Source organism: Heteronotia binoei, chromosome 2 (genome assembly GCF_032191835.1).
Source record: "Heteronotia binoei isolate CCM8104 ecotype False Entrance Well chromosome 2, APGP_CSIRO_Hbin_v1, whole genome shotgun sequence".
Classification (NCBI taxonomy): Eukaryota; Metazoa; Chordata; class Lepidosauria; order Squamata; family Gekkonidae; genus Heteronotia; species Heteronotia binoei.
In genome coordinates, this window is record NC_083224.1 from 131,653,543 (window position 1) to 131,674,537 (window position 20,995).

The 20,995-nt window shown below is 41.3% G+C and overlaps 1 protein-coding gene across 2 annotated transcripts in view; it reads left to right on the forward strand.

Annotated features, from left to right (window-relative positions):
- TNNI3K (TNNI3 interacting kinase) overlaps positions 1 to 20,995 on the forward strand; it is a 342,231-nt gene that overhangs the window by 96,607 nt on the left and 224,629 nt on the right. Inside the window, exons 8-9 of one of the 2 annotated variants that reach the window (XM_060232023.1) lie at positions 18,224 to 18,368; positions 18,451 to 18,555. In XM_060232023.1, the coding sequence (XP_060088006.1) occupies positions 18,224 to 18,368; positions 18,451 to 18,555 (250 nt within the window). The remainder of the gene's footprint in view (positions 1 to 18,223; positions 18,369 to 18,450; positions 18,556 to 20,995) is intronic. The other variant, XM_060232024.1, reaches the window with a different exon arrangement.

Sequence of the window (20,995 nt, forward strand, 5' to 3'; positions counted from 1 at the left end):
ATATGTTGAGTGGTAAACCAGAGTTTGGGTTACCTTGACACTGCTTAGGGTGGTAGTTAAACAATGTTCACATGGGTCTAGTGTCTCCCCCCTCCCCCCGCACTGCAATGGCTACCAATATAATAAACAGCACCAACTGATTCCAGTTCATCTTCACCTTGTGCGTAGACCTGTTAGCTTCCAGTGTAACAGGAGCAAAGGACTGCCGTCAGGATTGCAGTCATTGTCCGTGATCCTCAGCCATTTCCGGTGGGCTCGGGACCAGGGGTTGCATGTTGTCCATGACCTCCAGCCACTTCTGGTGGGATGGAGGCAGGGGTTGTTTTCTGGAACCAGAGCTTCAGATGTTCCCCAGGGACTGGCTGCAGTGCCCAGGATTCAGCAGCTGGTTTCAGGTGTGACCAGTGGATCCAAGCGGCAATTCCAGAAACCTTAACAGCTGTGGGGGAACTTAACAGCACCACATAAAGTCCTTTCCATTTTGGCTGTAAGGGTTGAGCTCTCCAGCTTTTGACCCAAACAAAATTCCCTGGTTTGTAAGAATGCATGGGAGTGAACACTTGATATGGAAGGCTCTTTTGCACATAGAGATCTTATTCATAGCCCTACCCAATGCCTGTAATTCTTGCTGTGTGATTAAATTGCCCAACTGCTCTAGCTCCACCCCCCTTGGTTTAATAATCAGAAGTATGGGGAGCGACTGAACAGGCAATTGCCATATTCTGACTGACATAAGCGTCCTCTTTGGTTATTTCTCTAATTACTTGAATATTGGCATACACTGGGTGGCAGGGGGTGTGCAAATTAGCTTTGATGAACTGATCACTGCTGCTGTTTTCAGCTGCCTCAGGGACCTCTATAGGAAACAGCTGTTGTTGTTCTGTCTTGACTTGAATGCTGTCCATCTGGTGGATGTAACCATCCCCTATGTTCTCCAGGTTGAAAATGATTACCTCAGAGTTCTTTTTCAATTTAGAAAGTTCAACCAGAGTTTTCTCATGGCTAGGAATGGCTGGCCACATTATAGGTTTAATCTTCCTCTTCCAAAATATTAGGGTCAAAGAAATTAGGATGAGCAGTATAAGGAAGGCCACAGACTATTTTATTATTCATTTCCTTTGGCATTTCCTGTGCAGTCTGGATGTAGGCAGGAGAGCTCCATTCACTCCACGAGCCTTTGAAAAAATTGTCATTGGGCTTGGACCAAACTTTTAGTTTATACCGTGAGCTTGGCTGAAACTCCCTTTTCAAAATTGTTAATGGGATATGTTGAAATATCTTGGTCCTGTCACTCATGGTCCAATTGCTGCCTTCAGGCCAGTAGGCCTTGTGATGAATGGGGAATGGAGAACTGAACCAGATATACATCTTCCTTTTCTTGGTATGTGATTTTTAAGTCAAACACCACATCAGGCTTAATGATGTCAGTGATTTTCACTTCCTGGCAAAGTCTACATTGCTGTTCTGTTTGTATTATCAGGCAGGCTCTGACAGAATGATAGATGAGATTGCCCCTGAGAAAGCATTTGCATTCCTGCTGGCTTTCCACTGGGCACACATACTCATTGCCATCATAATGTAAAGTGAAATGGATGGGGGTTTCATTTAAATTTATCTCCATCCTGAGATCTGGCAAGTTAGGGCAATATCTCCATCTAACTGGTTTGCAAATCGACTGAAGCACTCAAAAGTGAGGTCCAGTTCTCCATCTGCACAAATTTCCCAGCCAAACAGTGTTCCAGTGCCACTTTCTGTAGCAATAGCAAGAAGGAAATTAGAAGAGGAACTCGGCACAGCCATCTTGAGTTCCTTTTCCATCTCATGCTGATAAGTACGCCTGTAAATTATACAATTAAGATGGAGCTCAGTGAGTAGAGCTACACGTGGCTGATGGGCAGTGATTGAGTATGCTAAATAGTACCAAGTCTGAGTTTCTATCGCTCTAGGTTCTTAAACTGGGTTACAGCTTTAACAGTTTGCTCCTCTGAGAAGCTCATTTTCAATATTATGTTTCCTGGGGAGCAACCCTGCTTTGCTCAAGTATGAGACAACTCGTTATTTACAAGAGCTACAAGGAGGACTTGGGTAGGATAAATAAAAACTAGCTGGATTACTGACAAATGATTCACAAACTGGAGTACATTTTTCACTGTTTTCCCAGTTGTGGCACTTCAGGCTTTTAAATGTAATCAGTAAATATAATACTATAGAAATGTGTTGTTTTTTTAAAGTAGGCACACTCAGTGGCCTTGAATCTCCTACCCGGTCAGAAAAGTTCCCTCCTCCATTTGGAGTTTTCAAGCTATTCCGAGGCGCTAAGTTCATTACAAAAAGGTCTCTTCTCTATTTACAATCTCCCATTACTCACTTTGTTTGGCCCCTGACTTTCATTCACTAGGTTTCTCATTTTAATATTAACTAGGCATTAAATTATACAGTTTGGGCCTCTGTCACCCTTATAAGGCCGACCCATAACTTAACTGCAGATTCAGCTCTTCTTCAGCACAAAACGTTTTCTTTTACCGTTCTATATTGGGGAGGGAGCCAGAATTCTCTTTTTTTCCAGTCTGCTCTTATAGTTTGTGGGGAGGCTCATCCTTCTCCCAAGAGAAGATGGGGGATTCATTTCTACGGCCAATAGGTATCCCATATCCAAACAAATATGGCAAAAATAATTAGAAAAGGAACCAGTATGTATATATGCAGCCTCCTGCTGCTCTGGTTCTCCAGTTACATTCCCCTCTGGAATCATTTTGTATCATGCTTTCCCTCAGAAGGGGTGCAGTCAGGGGTTCCTTGTGAGGACAGGGGCTGTGTGAGTGGAGGTGTACACCTGGGACAATATAGGGAATGTAATCCTGCCTTATCTATTAATTTTCCTTCAGGAGAGATTACTGGGATGGATGTTTCCTGAGCCAAAAAAAATTCTGGTGGATGAAAATCTGATATCTGCCTGAACACCCAGAACCTTTCAGGCTTTTCTGGTCTGTGTTGAAAATAAAAATGAGTTTTCCAAAATAATTTAGGGAAGTTGAGTTGGGTTTTGTATTCTATTTTGCCCCAACCTCCTGCCCTTCCTTCGTCGTAATGCCAAATTCTATATTTTAACCAAGGACAGAGATATCCTGATTCAGTAATTATTGGACCATACAGATGTTGGAGGGGGTCTTCAAACTGATGACCAAACATAGCCTAGCGCCAAGTTGGAGACCACCCCGGGTCATCTTCCTGTCCAAAGTCTTGGGGGCTAAAGGCAAACATGTGGCTCAATATTCCGCTTCTATTTCCCCATTTTCGTTATCCCCTGAGGTCCCTTCAATTGTTACCAGTTCTTCCTCTACAAACAAATAGGCCTCCTGCACTACCTCTATGTCTCCTAATTTCCAAGGATGTAATCCCTGGATTAGAGTTTCCTCCCAACAATAGTCTCCAAACTCTATTGACCCTTCCGAGCTTGACAATCTGACTCGGTGGAACTCCCTGTATGTAATTCCACCTTTCCACACCGGAAGCAATTACTTGAATGGAAATTGTCTAGATATGGAATACTACATGTAATCTGATTTTCCCTCCCGTCTGTATAATTGGTGGTCTCCTCTCCAGCCCTTGTGTTAGTTATTTCCCACACCCGAATGTGGTCATTACCAATTTGCCTAAGAAAATACCAGTTATTCCACCAGGCCCTCCAATCGTTCCATGTTTTCCCATGTTTTTTAATCACTCAAGCTGTTGTATCTTGATCGGTTACATTCCAAATTTGGAACCTATATTTAGGACACAAGTCCCTCTCCCAGCAAAGAGATAGCTTTCCTTCTGTTTCTAGCAAGGATGGACTAATGCCTCGAATCTCTCCTTCTTTGTCCAAAATCCCCAATCGTGAAGTCCTCTATGAGTCCGTCTAAAGACTGACAACTGTTAGACTCGATTGGATGTCAGCGACTGCTCAATGGTTTGGGAAAACGGTGGTTAAATGGGGACAAAAGAGTTGACCCTCCTTGGGTCATCACCTTCAGGGGTCTCGGGGATTTGAAGAATATGTGGCATCTCTTTCTTCTTTTTACTAGTTCTCCTAATCTTTTCCCAGGGCAACACATAAAGGTCTAAGTGTTACAGAATACTAGAAATTGTTCTGGGAACACAGGGCTATGAATCTTTTAGAGGCTGACCTCAAAACACAATTTTCTCCAAGAATTTCCTTGAAATGAGAAATCATTTACTCCAGTGAAGTCATGATTCCTGACTGACTCCCTCCCATGGTACCAGACAGATAAGACGACTTGAACACAAAGGGTAAAGGTGGTGGGATATCCCGGAACACAGGGAATGCCCTTTCCAAGCGCTTCCTCCTTTTCCTGACCCAAATGCGGTCTCCTGATTGGGAAATGAAGTACTGAGGAATTCAGCAATCACTAGGCAATCAGATTGCCTCTCATTCACACACACACAATCCACAGTGCACTATTTCCAAACCCAGTCCTTATCTCTGACAGCCACACTGCCAATCCTTATCACCGATGGTCAAGCCAGATCCCTCTGATCCTCTCTACAGGTCGGGATACAGGAGGTGATCAGGCCCCTTCTTTATTTCTGCCTCAATACCATAAAGTCTACCAGTGTTCCCTCTAAGCTGAGTTAGTGTGAGCTAGCTCACAGTTTTTTAGTCTTCAGCTCATGCATTTTTTGTATTAGCTGAGGCAAATTTCCTTCTTTATTTCTGCCTCAATACCATAAAGTCTACCAGTGTTCCCTCTAAGCTGAGTTAGTGTGAGCTAGCTCACAGTTTTTTAGTCTTCAGCTCATGCATTTTTTGTATTAGCTGAGGCAAAATGGTCCCAGAACAAACTAATTTATGCAGTAGCTTGCAACTTTAATGCCAGTAACTCATAAAGTAGAATTTTTGTTCACAAGACTCCACAGCTTAGAGGAAGTATTGAAGTCCACCCTCTAAAGTCTACTTCTAGAGAAAGTAGGCTCTATAGTATGGAGATCAGCTGTAATTGGAGGTTGGCAACCCTGGACTGTCATTGCAACAGTTGAAGGTGAAAGACCCATGCTAGAAAAAGAAAAAGGCAGCTCTGTTTTCATGTCTCTGGCCCACTGTGAATTCTGCCATTCACAGAGAGGGCCAGTCTGCTCTTTCTTTTTCATTTCAAATGTATGGAGCTACATGGTGTTCATTTTTAGGCTTTCTCATGAAGTCCAGAAGCACTGGCCTTCCTAACTCTTGTTCATCATACATCTTGTTTCTGCGGTATCATTCTGCTAGTCTCCCTGTGGTTGTAAACTGCTACACCCCCATTCTACTGATGGGTACCTGCCAATATAAATTTGACATATTCCCTATGAGTCATGAAAGCATTACGTACCTCCTACTCCATCATTAAAAAACTGTAGAAGCAGCATGACTCAGATTTGTAAGTAATTCTTTTTTCCATCCAGAGCCTTTGATATTGAAGGCTTGGTGTGCGTGCATTGAACCAATATAATTATAGTATGGGGGAGGGATGTATATTCCCTCACCACATAAAGCAGAACAGTGTGTATTATTGGTTAGCTAACTTATTACTAAAGAGGAGGAAATTAGGACAGTTGTACAGATATTTATTTTTAAATCTGCATCATCTTCCTTGAGAAAAGAAAGAGAAAAAGCTGAAAGCTGAAAATGCCTTACCTTCAACATAGCGCATTTGGAAATTTGAAATATCCATGGCAACTGAAGACAAAGTTGCAGGCATTAAAGAACAAAAATAACTCATTATTTACAATTAGCAAAAGATATGTTGAAAGCAGCTTCTAAAATTCAGCCTCTGTAGTTTGACCCATTTGATGTAACAAATTTTGACTGGTCAGCCATTTAGAGCCATATTTCCAGGTTGCAGAAGCAAAGGGAGAAGAGCAGTGACTGTGCAGGCAGCACAAAAAGGTCATACTACTTTTACAATTAGATCTGAGTCCAGTAGCACCTTAGAGACCAACAATATTTCAGGGTATAAGCTTTTGAGAGTCAGGATGCAAAGGTACAATTCACAGAACAGAGGGAGGGAAAATGCATTCTGCCCCCAAGCATTTCCCCTCTGCTGTAATCAAGTTGATTACAATATGTAGTCTACATTTGCATCCTGAGTTCTTTCTTTTCAACATCCCTCCCACCTTCTGCATCCTGAGTTCTTTCTTTTCAACACCCCTCCCACCTTCTGACTGGAATATAAAGACTCAGAGATCTCCGTTCCTACTAATATCTGGCAAAGAGAGCTTTGACTCTCGAAAATCTTGTTGGTCTCTGATGTGCTTTTGGATTCAAATCTAACCGTTCTACTGCAGACCAACATGGTTGCCCTCTGAAGGTGCTGTGACAGACATTGGCAGCAATTGCACATTAAAAAGTATCATCATCATCATCAACATTATAAATTAGATTTAGTAGGCTGCCCTTTCCTGCAAGCAGGGTTCAGGGTGGCTTACAACAGGACAAAAACAATAAATAAATTAAAGTTAAAACCAAATATTAAAATGCCAGTAGCATATCAACAATAAAGCACCACTTTCAAGATGGCAAAGAAGGTTTTTGTTTTCAGGAGCTGCCTGGGGGGGATGCAGGGGATGGGTAGGGGAGGGGGTATGAGAGTGACAGATTTTATACTGTTCCACTGCTGTCCTCAACCTAATGCCTGGCAGAATATCTCTTCCTTGCATGCCTTGTGGAAAGTAGTAACTCCCACAGGACACAGAGAGTTCCACCAGGCAGGGTCCAGGGCCAAAAAATTCCTAGCCCTAGTTGAGGACAGCATGATCTCTCAGGTCAGGGACCACCAAAAAGCTCTTATTCCCGGAGCGTAATGCTCTTCCAGGGGCATATTGAGAAAGGCAGTCAGGAAGAAGTGTCAAAACTTCCTTCACTATCTTCAGTGTCATCTGGAATTACGTAAAGTTTCACTACAGGCTGCTTGGCTGTCATTTTTTTTAAAAAATGTCTATGTTCTGATTATAAGCTGCTCCTCAAGGCCATGTCTCCATTCAATTGAGAAAGCTGATTGATGCAGTCTATGTGGTGACTTTGGGACAACAGCTCTCTCTCATTTTATGCCATTCTTAGAATGAAAGGTCAGATGAAAGTGTGATATTTTATATTATTTATTTGAAATATTTTAATGCTGCCCTTCCATCTGATCAGGATCCACAGGATAGGATAGGCAGAATATCTCACAAGTTGGCCATTGTCTTGCCAGCTATAAGAAATAAGTCAGATATCAGTCTAATATTTTTGCTAACATTGTATCATTGCTACTACTACAGGAAAGATAACAGATAACACATGATTTTTAGAAATTATATAATCCTTCTGAGATATTTTTTATAGTTAATTCTTCGAAATGAATAGTTTCCATAAAGGATTTCTGATTACTTGAAGATTTTACTTTTGTTTTCTTTTGAGATCATACATGTTGATTTATATGAAGGAAAAAAGATGAAATCAGTAAATTGTTTGACCAGAATCCGCATTCCTTTTCCTTATTTCTGAAGCTGCCCCACTGTTGCAATGGCTTTGTTTCCAGCAGCCACTGTTGTTTTCTCCTTTTTCCTTTCCTTCTTCCCCCAAATCCATCTCACATTTCCTTGTTGATCCTGTGCTGCTGCCTCCACTTTCTCCTCTTCATGTTTTTTTCCAGTTCCTAAGATGTACCTTGCAAAGTACACAAGGCAGAGTCAATGGCCACTCACACTCCCATATACACGACAGGCTGTTTGTTATCTTTATCACAGTTGGTGTTGTCTTCCCTAAGGTTTGCTTTATTATGTACACATAAACACACACAAACACATATTCTTTTAAAAGCAATGGGAGATCAGTGAACCAGAATCTGAATTCAGATCCTTCTAGCTGGTGTTTTATAGACAACCAGACATGAAAAACATTACTTTTGTATTTGGTGTACTGACTACAGTCTGGACCAATTTCAAACTCCTATGAAATGTAGTTGACAATTCATGTCAACTACGCTTATGAAATGTAGATGACAATCACTCTGATCCAAACCAAATATCATTACAAAACAAATCACTTGGCTGGCTGTTAGCACACATCTGTGATTTTAAAAATCCACGTTCATCTGTCTGTCTATTTAGAAAAGTGTAACTCATCAGAAAATAAAACTAGGAATCTCAGAATTGGCCACCAGCTTCAGGATTATCATCCGAGACTCAGGGTCAAAAATGAAAGGAACTTGAATTCCTTGCCGCTTTACAAGATATGGCTGTACAAGAGCTGGATAGAACTAATAGAAAAACCAAACCATATACTGGTGGAGATAATGACCTTTTTAGGAGACTGCATCCTGACAAGAAGCAGGGCTGGCATCAGGCTTTTGGGTGCCCTAGGCGAGGTCCCCCACCTCACCAGCCTCCCCCTCCACTGGCAGTCCCCCTGCCAGCCCCAACTTCCTGCCCCACAGCCCTGCTCACCCATCAGCCTAAGTCCTTCCTCCCCACACCTGAGGGCAAGGTCTGGTGGCTTCTGAGAGGCTAGGTGAAGCTCCCTTCTCACCCCCACCACTGCAAGTCACACCGGGGGGGGGGTGCCCAGTTTGGTGTACCTGAGGGCTGCCACCCTAGGCAATAGCTTAAGGTCACTTAGTAGGCACTCTGGCCCTGGCAAGAACTATAGGTTGTCCTAGCTGATTTTGCCTTGTTTCAGTGCTGGCTTGGCTGGTGAATTTGGCAGGATCTGATCAACAAACAGTTTCCCTCAGCCACTGGCATACTTAGCCTGTTTGGTACCCAGGGTGGAAATTTTTTTAACACCCCTCCCTTCCTCTCCCTCTCTCTCCCTCCCTCTCTCTCTCTCTTTCTTTCTGCCATCAAGTCACAACTGACTTATTGCAACCCTGTAGGACTCTCAAGGCAAGAGATGTTCAGAGGTGGTTTGCCATTGCCTGCTTCTGCATCAGCCCTGCTTAACTTCTGAGATCTGAGGGTCTCTCCTTAATATCACAAAATTATTTTTAGTAAAAATCATGAAATAAAGCGAACAGTAATAATGGCCAGAAAATAGATTCAGGTTGGTAGCCATGTTGGTCTGACGGTTTAGTCATAAAGGTGCTACTGGACCCAAACTTTGTTTCAGTGGCCAGAAAAGTAATGCAGAAAATGAAAATTTATTTCATTTAACTTCATATGTATAATCATGCCAGTTAAAAATATTTCAGTTCCAACATGCTATTCATCATGAGAGCCAGTGAGGGGTAGTGGTTAAAGTGTCAGACTAGGGTCTGGGAGATCCAGGTGCAAAACCCCATTCATGCTGTGGAAGCTTGCTGCGTGACTTTGGACCTGTCACTTTACTCTCAGCCTTGCCCTGACCTGGACAGCCTTAGGATACCCTAATGTCATCAGATCTCAGAAATTAGCCAGGATTGACATGAAGGCAGGCAATGGCAAACCACCTCTGAGCATCTCTTGCCTTGAAAGCCCTACAGGGTTGCCATAAGTCAGCCGTGACTGGATGGCAAAAAGAAAAAATCCATCTTACCACTCGTGTTCTGAGCAGGCCAGGCCCATAGCCAAAGGAGGCCAGGGGGGGCACAGCCCCCCACCCAACCCCCCTCGTACCTTTGTGGCCCCTCCTGTTCCAGCCTCCACTCTCTCTGCCACCACTTTTGTCCCCGCGGCTCTGGCAGCCCCACCCCCCTCTGCGCAAAACCTCCCCCTCCCTCCCTCACACCCACCCACTTACTCATCCACCAACCAGGCGAAAGAGTAAAGAGTGGGCTCCTGGGGCTCTTGCAAGGTGCTCCTCCCAAACCAAAATTTTCTGACTACGGGCCTAGAGCAGGGCTTCTTGGTAGGGCTTCTGGTCTCTCCCCATTCCATTGTCTGGCACGTTTAAATGCCTTCCCATCAACAGTTCTCTTTGGTAGATTTAGACAGATACCTCTCCAAAACGGATTATGTCCATGTGAATTAGGAGTCCTTGATTCTATATCCCATGTTATTTTAGAATGTCATTTCCTGGCCTCACAACATAGACAATTTTTAGCTGAATATCTCCAACACAATGTATTTACTAAAAGGAAAACTCTAATCTATTTTTTAGAAGTTGTTAATCCCCACATTACTACATGTGTTGCAAATTTCTTAGTAGAAGCCTATAAAATTAAATCTAGGCATACTTCTGTATTTTAATTGCTGGGTGTCTATTTTTGATTAGTGTTATTGGCTGCCATTTTAATTGATTGCTTTATGTATTGTTCTTACTATACTTCAGGCCTTTGTACCTACTTTTGATTGTGAATCATGATTGCTTTTATGCCAATAAAGGTCTGAACTGAACAGCTTCTGGTCTCCATTTTAAAGTTCAAGAGCTGACCATCCCAAATATTGGCAAGCATTTTTGAGAGCTAGGAATCTGCCTTTGTACTAACTTTTACTAAGAGTAGCCAAAGCATCATAAAAGTGAGAGCAAGCTTCACAAGACTAGATTTTAAAAAACACATTACCCCCCCCCCCCCGAAGGTTCCTCTATCTTCCATTATTTCTAAAGGACTAAAGTCAAACCAGAGAATCTCTGCAATGGAAACTGAAGGTGTGGGGGCATTTTTGCAGCCCAGCAAATCCAGAGCAATGTACAGAGTACTCAGCAGTACCAGTTCAATCACAGGGTACCCAGCAAACCCAGTGCCATTCTGGCAATGCCTGCTAATGTCAAGCAGAATCATAGTCCAAGCAAGAGGGGGAGGAAGCCCAGCAGAACCAGTGCAATGTACAGTGCTTTCTGTACTGCTCTCTGTTCATAATATTAATAATGTTTTGTTACTATGCTACTCTTAAATGCATTCTGTCACCAAGCAGGATAGAATGAGATGGTCTTGAGACTGAGGAGTGAAAAGAAAGGGGGGCATAGAAAAATTAGGTGAAGAGAGACATAAATGAATGAAAACTGTGTGGAAAACTTGGAGAAAAGAGAGAGAGAGAGGTTGTTTTGTCTTGTTGCAATGCCCTATCTACTGCTATTGCAAGATCTGGCTTAGCTGAGTGCAAGGAAAGGAAGAGTGAAAGGCTAGAATATTGGAGAAAATGACCTGCTGGCTGGCAGTTCTTATAACAACTATCAGTGTACTGGCTTGATTGTACAAGCTGTTAAGCAAATTTGCTTCAGTCTTGGGGAAAGGGAAGTCTAGTCAATCCTCAAGTCTGGTTTACTGTGTTCTGCCTTCCCTACATCCCTAGTGGCTGCAGTCAGAACTGAATTAGAAATGTTTTAATGTATTCTGTGAATGCAGCACAACGGTGGCTTCAGGGGCCCTCCAGAGGACTTGGGGCCCCCAAAGTTTGTCACCTAAGTCCCCCAATATAGGCAGCCCTGAACTGCCCTGGAGAAGAGAAACCTGAAGAGGCTAGCAGGACTGACCATAACAAAGGCTGCACTCAACTGGCAGTCATGCCCTCCCTTCACTTCCTGTGGAAAGGGCTGATCCTATAGGAAACAAGGACAGGTGAGCATAGTCAATAAGGCCTACTTCATAAAGGTCAGAGATTCAGGACAAGGAGGACCCACCCCATATCTCTCTGTGCCTACCTGCCTGGAAGAGAAAGCAGTGAGGAGAAAGGAAGAAGAGCACTAATGACTTGAACTTCTCCCTTCTCATGACTGAGGCATGTCAAAGCCTTAAAAAGTGTGGGAGGGTGTGCCAGCCAACCAACCCCAGTGACACAGCAAAATGTCAGAGTTCTAATTTTGAATTGACTATTAGCTAACAAGTGCCATCACCATGCAGTAAAATATGATAGCTGCAACATATTTTCAGAAAGGAAGCATTTTTAAAAATCACACCAAAGCAGCAGCCATAGATCAAACAACTGATTAGGGAAACAGATAAGGAAGGGAAAGGAAGACTTGCATGTGACATTTGGAGAAACTTCAGAACTATAGATTAAATCCAAAAATGTTCACAGGCAAATATTCCTAATTATTTCAGGAATGTGTACAGTGAGCCGTTCCTTTATTTAACACAGTGACACAAATTTTGTTTTCCTGCGGTGGTCTTAAGGAGCAATTACTTTATTCATTTCCATCTATGACACATATGACTGCTCTTATTTGGTACAGGCAGCTGTCTCTCATACCCCCATATGATCTCAGTAGAGTGCACTATAATGTCACTGTTTAGTTCAATATTGGATTTTGTGAAATCTATTATACAACAGCAGGCTGTCTTATTCATACACAATAGGAACTCTCTCAAGTTAAGGTCAGATGCTGCCAGGGCTGTTCATGTTTAAAATCTTTAACCATGTGGGGAGCCACTAGTAAATTGGAATATTTCTTCAGAGACAGCTCTTCTTGCCTAGTTTTTTTTCCCCTATGTATCTTTGGACATGTCAAAGACATCAATTCTGACACCACCTACCCAAAGTCGTTTCATTTTCTGGGTCATGCTCAATCTCATACCATTGTCAGAAAGAAAGGGTAAGTGCCAAACAGTTTTTGCTTTCTACTTTCCACTTACTCTGGGGCAGCATAAATCCACAGTGATGGCTGTGAGATAGAAGCAAAGAGTGTGTGTGTGTGAATATTTGAAAGGGTTTCGAGGTAAAGCAGAGAAGAAGGGGAGAATGGAAGTTATAAATTCCTCTTGGCTGTATGCTCCATTTTTGTGAAACCAATAAAAAAGCTCTTTTGTCCCGCATCAGTTTGAATGCCCTAAGAAACTATGGACTAGCTCACTTATAATTCCATCCAAGTTTTTCTTCATGTACCCTGGTGAATGCAACCACGAGAAATATTAGTCACGATGTCCTGAATCTTTTGCTTGATTTCCTCCTGATGACCAGGGCTTTTTTTGAGCAGAAATGCACAGGAACACAGTTCCGGCTGGCTTGGTGTCAGTTCTGGCTGACTTGGTGTCAGGGGGTGTGGCCTAATATGCAAATAAGTTCCTGTTGGGCTTTTTCTGCCAAAAAGGCCTGTGTGAAACCATGGTGATGTCAGGGAGCATGGCCTAATATGCAAATGAGTTCCTGCTGGGCTTTTTCTACAAAAAAAGCCCTGCTGATGTCCATTATAAAGAAAGGGCTGCTAAAATGGAAATCCATTATACGTTGTAGATTTCTGCTCATCACATTCATTTGCCATATATAAATATGTCAAAGACTGGAGATTTTTCAAAAGTGCACCTGGGATTTTGACTGCCAACTGCAATAAGGCATGGCTTCAGCTAAGATCTGCATGCAAAAATACCACATCCTTTGATGCACACTTATTGCCAGATTATGGACCCAGGGTTTTTTTCCTCCTGTTAATGGAGAAGGAATACTTCTTCTGAGGCTGTGTTATTTGAACCGGAACATTTGGAAGGATTAGTTGATTTTTGTAAAGATGTGGTTTGACTATATTCATATTACTTTTCTTCCTTTCACCTTCTATACTTTTTACTTCTTGGTAACTAAGGCAACTGGTTTTACAGGTATCAAGATACAAGAAACTATCTTAGTATACTTATAAAAAATTCTCTCTAAAACACTTCTGAAAAATATTTTTAATAAATGATGGAGCACATAGAGAATGCATGATGTGCTGGCATGAACTCATACTTCCACTAATATGCAATATATCCTTTGAATTCGTGGAAGGATTGTTATTCCCCTTTCTAAAATATAGAATCATGTGCATAAGAGAAAACTAAAGGCAATTCTTTTCTGCAAACTGTCATACTTGTGGCAGCCCCGGTTTCCAAACTCTAGGTTAAATGTTAAGAAAATTGTGCTCTTAGACCTTAGTAGTTTCTGATATGTTAAATTAAGCTATAGCTATAGAGGTGGACACAAGTGTTATCCATGGAACAAGGTGGGGCTGTGGCTCAGTAATGGATCATCAGCTTGGCATGCAAAACGTCCCAGGTCAAGTCCCTGGTGTCTCCAATTAAAAGGATCAGATAACAGGTGATATGAAAGACTTCTATATGAACACTGGAGGCCATTACCTTTTGAAGTATACAGTACTGACTTTGATGAACCAATGGCTAGATTCAGTATAAAACAGCTCCATATGTTCAAGGTATCTGCAACCATCTTCACTTAGTTTGCTAATGGTTGTTCCAAGGTTGCAAGCTCTGTAGTGGATAGATCCCGGAGATGGGGGGTGGGTAGAGCCTGAGGAGAGAGAGAGGTTTGGGCAGAGAACAGTTAGCAGGGTATAATGCCATAGAATCCACCCTCCAAAGCAGACATTTTCTGCAGAGGAACTGATTTCTGCAGTCTGGAGACCAGTTGTAATTCCAGGAGCCCTCCAGGACTTACCTAGCAGTTGACAACCATGTGTGAACCTTTCTGGAGAACTGTGACTTGGTAGAGACCATCCATGCGCTAGCAAAATCTAGATCTGATTATTGCAATGGGGTATACATGCACTGCCTATTTTATTTTTTTCTTTAAACTATTAATACCCCATCTTATCTCTGCAAACTCAAAATGGCCTATGAAGATGGCTCATCTTAACTATTCAGCCATCTTAACTATTCAGCAGCATGATTGTTGAGATTAGTGTGATGAGGAGAGGTGAGTGGCAATGTTTCCTCTAAGCTGCAGAGTCTTGTGAGCAACAATTCTACTTTGTGAGTTGCTGGTATCAAAGTTGTGAGCTACTGGCATTACAGTTGTGAGCTACTGCATAAATTATGGTGCTCCGGGGTCAATTTTCCTGAACTAAGACAAAAATGTGAGCTGGAGGCTCAAAATCTGTGAGCTAGCTCATGTTAACTCAGCTTAGAGGGAACACTGGTGCACTAGGGATAATACCTGGGGTATGGTTCCCTTCCCCAAATACAGCAATTTCAAGCATACCAGCTGAACACATTTTGAGCCTGTTCATAAGAACAGGTTCTTCATGAATCTCTGCTTTATTCTCACTATATCCACCATAGCTTTGGGTGATATGTAGGCTTTATTAGGTCAAGGATAGGGGAAAATTGGGATTTAATGTTATATGGTATATAATCGTGTATTGTGAGCTAGGATGTATAAGAAATATATAGAATGTCTCAAGATTTTTGCAAAAAAGATTCCAAAATATTTTTTCTTATGTAAAACTTTCTAGCCCACCTTATCCCATACCCAAGTTGGCTTTTATAATGCAAATCAAATTAAAACACAACTACAATATATATATATATATATATATATATATATATATATATATATATATATATATATATATATATATATATATATACACACACACACATACATATACTATTATACACAAACACACACACTATAAAACTATAAAATAAATAGAAGATTATAAAATCCTTTAAAATTCATAAATTAGCCTTTTAATAAAGAAGTGTCTTTTGTCCGTCACTGGAAAGCAATCATGGTTAATCTACAAATACCCTCTGAAAAAGAACTGCTATATAAGTCCTATGAAAGGTTGCTAATGAAGGTGTCTCCAGTAGCTCATTGCACTACAATAGTGTCACAGTGGAAAAGGCACAAAATTTTACCAAAAACAAACATACTTTCAGATGGAGGACAATTCTAAAAGGAACTGTTGTGTGGTCATAAGCTGATACAAAGGATCATATAAGGAATGGTTTCCCAAGGTTGAAAAAATAATCTTGAACTGAGCACAGAAGTAAATATAGGCAACCGGTGAATATGTTTCAGGAACTGCTTAATATGCTGATGTCACTCAGTGCCAGTGAATACATGCACAGTGACTATTTGCTGAGGACAATCAACATCCGGTGATTCACAAATAAGGCGTGGCCTGTGGAATGCCAATTTGGGGCCTCCCCCCACCCTTGCCTCCTTGGCAAGGGAAATGGGCGAGCACAGCAGCATGGCATGGCACCTGCCCTCACCAGTGGTGAAGGATGGAGGGGGCAAGGGCAGGGGGCGGCAGAGCAGGGCCTTGCCTTGGGTGCCAGTGCCATGAGACCAACCCTGGATCTGTGCCATATATTATGAAGAGGGAAAGCCCCAACAGTCACCAGGTAACTTGATGGAAAAGAAAACGATTTCATTATTTCATTAGGATGAAGGCAATAACACAATTACACCAATAGCTTTCAGAAGTATACACACCTCAGTTTTATAGGACAACATTCAGAGAGTTCATTTTAGGTAATAGACCTTTTGTTGTGCTTTGTTGGAGACTGAGACTTTATTTGATCTTTGCCATCAATCTACTTTTTAAACTCAAAATATCAAAAGTCCATATATAAGACTTGAAACTCTGTAATTCTAAAACTGCTACTGAATAGATCAAACCATCTGAGTAGTTCCGTTGATCATGAACATAAATGGCAAGACTTCTTCACAGAACAGTTCTGTGGAGAAAGTTTAAGAACCCTGTTCTAAGATTGCTGAGAAACCTCATTAATGGAGAATTTTCCTTAAATCTGAGTATGTGTATATATACACACAAAAGACTTTGGAATATGGCAACATTTCAGGCTCATGGTACAAATTTTTTGTTTGTTTGTTATTCCGTAATTGTTACTGCAGGATTAACTGATTACAACTAAAATAATTAAAAGAAATTAGTATTAAAGAACAACTGGAGTACATTTCTTTTACTAGTTGGTTATAATATTTGAGACATTGTATGCTAGACTTAGAGGAAAACTTCAGGCAGAAATTCATACTCCACTGTGAAATTTATTTAGAGAGCAAGTCTAAAAATGTCTACTCATGAATAAATCCCATTGAGTTCAATGGGACTCATTCTAGTAAGTATTATTTATTTCTGTGTTATCTCATAGCTATAAGATTCTTGGGATGGTATAAAAGATATCAAAACCATGAAAAGCCAATAAGATCAACAGCTACAAAACTGCATTGAAACTGTAAATACATTGGTTTGGATCCAAAGGTGATATTGTTATGGTATGTCAGGCAGTTATGCTAGCAGAACTGTGTTCATTTTGATGAAGGAAGGGGATAATTTTTGCTGATTTTGCCCTCCCTCTGTAGACTCCTTACATCACCTATTTCAACCTAGTGAAGGTTTATAGACTCCACCCCCCACAAAGAGCAGAATTCCAGGGAACTCAGGGGGCAGCTACCTGGAAGAGGGAGGGAGGAAAATTCCATTCTATTAACGCCACTCTGTTTGTCAAATGTTGGGTCCCACCTGTCAGCAGGTAAAATTCTGAATAGTTCAATTTAACAACATACATAAAATTACCAGATAAAAAGCAAATTAATTAATTTAGCAGCAATAAAACTTCACATTTTAAATGAGGAAGTGAACCCAACCCCAAATGCCTAAAGGAAAATAATGTTTAGAGAGTACCTAAAGCCATATAATGATGGCGTTGGCTGAATTCTTCCATTAAAAAAAACTCCAGATAGACCCAACTCATATCATGAAAAGTGAAACAACTTAAATATATGCCTCTTTCTAAGACAAATCTCTCTCAAGAGCTACTGAAAACACTGTTCAAATTAGGGATACTGCAAATTTTGCTGTGAACACATTCAGTAGTTGAATTTACCATGTTCATAGGTGGTGATTAGATGTGAGCCAATCACTTAGTCTGTTTGGTTCATGTTGAGAAGTTGCAAATGTCTGCCAAACCAGTTTGCATCAGGTTTTCCCAAAACTATTCATGTGCAAGGATGCTACCGATTCAAACTGATCAGCAGTGATTAGCATCACTAAGAACTACTTGGCCAAACACTGAAGGGTAGGATTTTATTGAAACACAGCATTTACTGATGGCTGATTTATAGGGTTTGTGAGTGATCTGATTGTTTATTTAAACAATTACTTGCTGAGCTGAGCATTTATGCACAAGGATAGAGAAACAGTAGAACTCAATTGGGCTGTATGAGAACATACATGTGGGAAAAGCCTGTTGCCCTATACTGCACAGTTAGTAAGTGAGACAACAGTGAGACAACCTGCTGAATACCTACAAACAGATCAATGAACTATTGAACTGATAAGTGAAAAATCAGGTCTTTGTTCACAACTGGCAAATAGGGCATAAACTGAACCAGCTTGTATTCATGCATTGCTAATCCCTACTTGGTCTTGAGCATACAATTGTACATTGGAGGAAGAGTGGGATAAAAATTAAAAATAGTTAACTAACTATCCGATCATTTGCAATCCAGGTCTTTATTTCTATAATGAATTTTTAAAAATTATTTGTGTACATATATTCATAATCTGTGGAAAAAGCTTGCTTAATTTCTTCACTTTCTTGTTCCATGGCAGTGAATGCTCAGGACAATGAAGACCATGTTCCTCTTCACTTCTCCTCTCGCTTTGGGCATAATGACATAGTAAAATTCTTGCTTCAAAGTAATTTTGAAGTCCAGCCTCATGTGGTTAATATTTATGGAGACACCTCTCTGCACCTGTGAGTTAAGAGCAATACAGGCATTCCTTCTTCATTTTCATTGGCTGTAAACATACTTGCTGACTTTTTTTTTCTTTCCTAGTGCTTGCTACAGTGGAAAATTTGAAGTTGTAAAAGAATTAATTCAGCTGTCAGGAACAGAAAGTCTCACCAAGGAAAATATATTCAGCGAAACTGCCTTTCACAGGTAGACCAATGTTATATGTGTTACTCAGAGAGGCAGTCTGCAATTTAATCAGGGAAAATTCATTTTAAAGGAGACAAAATGAGAAGGGATTCTTCACCAACGTTTATGGGGATTTTTCCCCTTAAGAGAACTCTCAAAATAAACTAGGCTAATGTTCAGCAAGAAAAGTTTTTATTAAAAGAAATAAAAATGAGCAAAACACACATACATTCACACTTAAAACCCATTACAAGACTAGCTAAGAGGAAATCAAGGAGAAGAGGGGAGAGAGCAATTTCAAGGAAGACTGTAATTACCAGTCTAGACTAAAGAGATCCATGAAAGCAGCAGCAAAACAACCAGCATTTCACGAAGAAGAGAAGAAGGCCCACACACAAAGGGGGGGAGGGGGGAGGATCCAAGGAGACACACATTGCTATGGAGCAGGATGCTGTACTTTACAGGGCAAAACACTCCCAGAGGCAAGCTGATGTATTGGCCCCCAAAACAATAACTTGATGGTTTGTTTGGAGATGGTCAATGATTTGGCAGAAGCTTGATGGGTTTTTCTGAGGTGAATTATAGGTATGCATGGTGCTTGATGACTCTGTAAGTACCAGATGAAAAAAGGTACCATGTTTTGTGAATAGTGTTAAGTTGTTGCTTAATTAGAGTAAATGGATGAGGGGAAGCAAGACTGGGCATTTGGAGATTAGACCAAGGTGAAACAATCTGTCTTGGGAGACTCATTGTCCTAAATTATGTGTCTCTCTAGGGTGAGAGAGGCTGGCCAGCCACCCTTACTCACATTTCTAAACTATACATCCAGACTTGTTTTTGGCTGACATCCATTTTCTGCCATTTTGGGCCAGGCAGTATATTGCATTTATGATATTTGAAATGGTATTTGAGGAGGAATATTTATGGCTGTCTAGCTATAAATTGTCCCTCAGCAAGAGAAGGACTCTGACTGCTAACACATGTGCCCCAAAAGTTCCAATTTTAGGTTTGCATATTTTTGGTAGAAGGTAAAAGGTACCTGGTAGAGGTTCCAATGGATCTGGGAAAAAAAATTCTCCTGTATGCTTGGGGGTAATTCTTTCATGATCTTGTTTAGTCCCTTTTTTTTTTTTTTGTATTCCTGTGTGGAATCTGAGGCTAGTTGTTTGTAAAAGGCAGTACTTGTAAGTTGTCTTTGAGCCTTCTGGATGTAGTCTGATCTATCCATGATGATAACGGCTCCACCTTTGTCTGCTTCTTTAAGTTTCAGCTGGTTCACCCTGTTCCAGCCCATTACTTTCTCCAAGCACTGGTTCAGAATATCAACAGCATCCTTGGAAACAGGTGGAAAAGAAAGGGAAGTGCTGTGTGTCATCTGCATATTGGTGACACTGCAGCCCAAACCTCCTGTTGACCTCTCCCAGTGGTTTCATGTATGACAGCCCTTCAGGTACTTGAAGATGGTGATCATATCACCTCTCAGCCACCTCCTCTCCATGCTAAGCAGGCCCAGCTCCTTCAACCTTTCCTCATAGGACTTGGTCTCCAGACCCCTCACCATCTTCGTCACCCTCCTCTGGACCTGTTCCAGCTTGTCTATATCCTTCATAAAATGTGGTGCCCAAAACTGAACACAATACTCCAGGTGAGATCTTACCAGAGCAGAGTAAAGCGATATCATCACTTCATGTGATCTGGACACTATACTTCTGTTGATACAGCTCAAAATTGCATTTGCCTAGATACTAGTCTTGGATGTGGGGGCTGTGAATTTGAACCTGCCCAGTTTTAAAACTTTTTAAAGGGAAACGTATATGTGGCTTTGAGCAGAGATGGTTGCATATGCTGGGGGAGGGATGACACTCTGTCTGCTGCATGGGTGCTCTTCCTCTACAAGCTGGGGGACACTGAGGCAATGTGACTCTGTTGGGGTTGTGAATGATGTTGCTGTGTCTTTCCTCTCTGTCCACTGACTTTCAGTGGGGGTGAGTGGCATTGAGAGGCAGTGGCCAGATCAACAGGCAGTGATTGGCTGTGCCTCTGTGGGCCATGCAGAGGGACTTTTTTGGGTGAAACTGTCTGGATGGTAGGTGTTGTCAGGGTTGCTATCGACTCTGGTGCAATCATTATGTTATACAGTGAAATGTGTGCTGTTATTTCCCTCTGCAGAATGTTCATAGGGAATGGACCAGTGACACTATTTTCATGCTGGTAGCTAGCTGCAGCCACCACAGTGACTCTCAGGATTGGGCTGCCCACATTGCATTTAGTTCTCCTCTGCTATTCTTCCATTCAAATATGGGTTGCATTGATTTTTAAAGAATTGTAGAGGAATCACAAAGTCTATACAATATGTACCAGCTTTCATTTTCCCTTCAGTTGTCATATGAGCATATCAGAGTCCTGTGCTGTTGTAAAGGTACAAAAGATAAGACTCATAAAGTATTTTGTATATTAAATG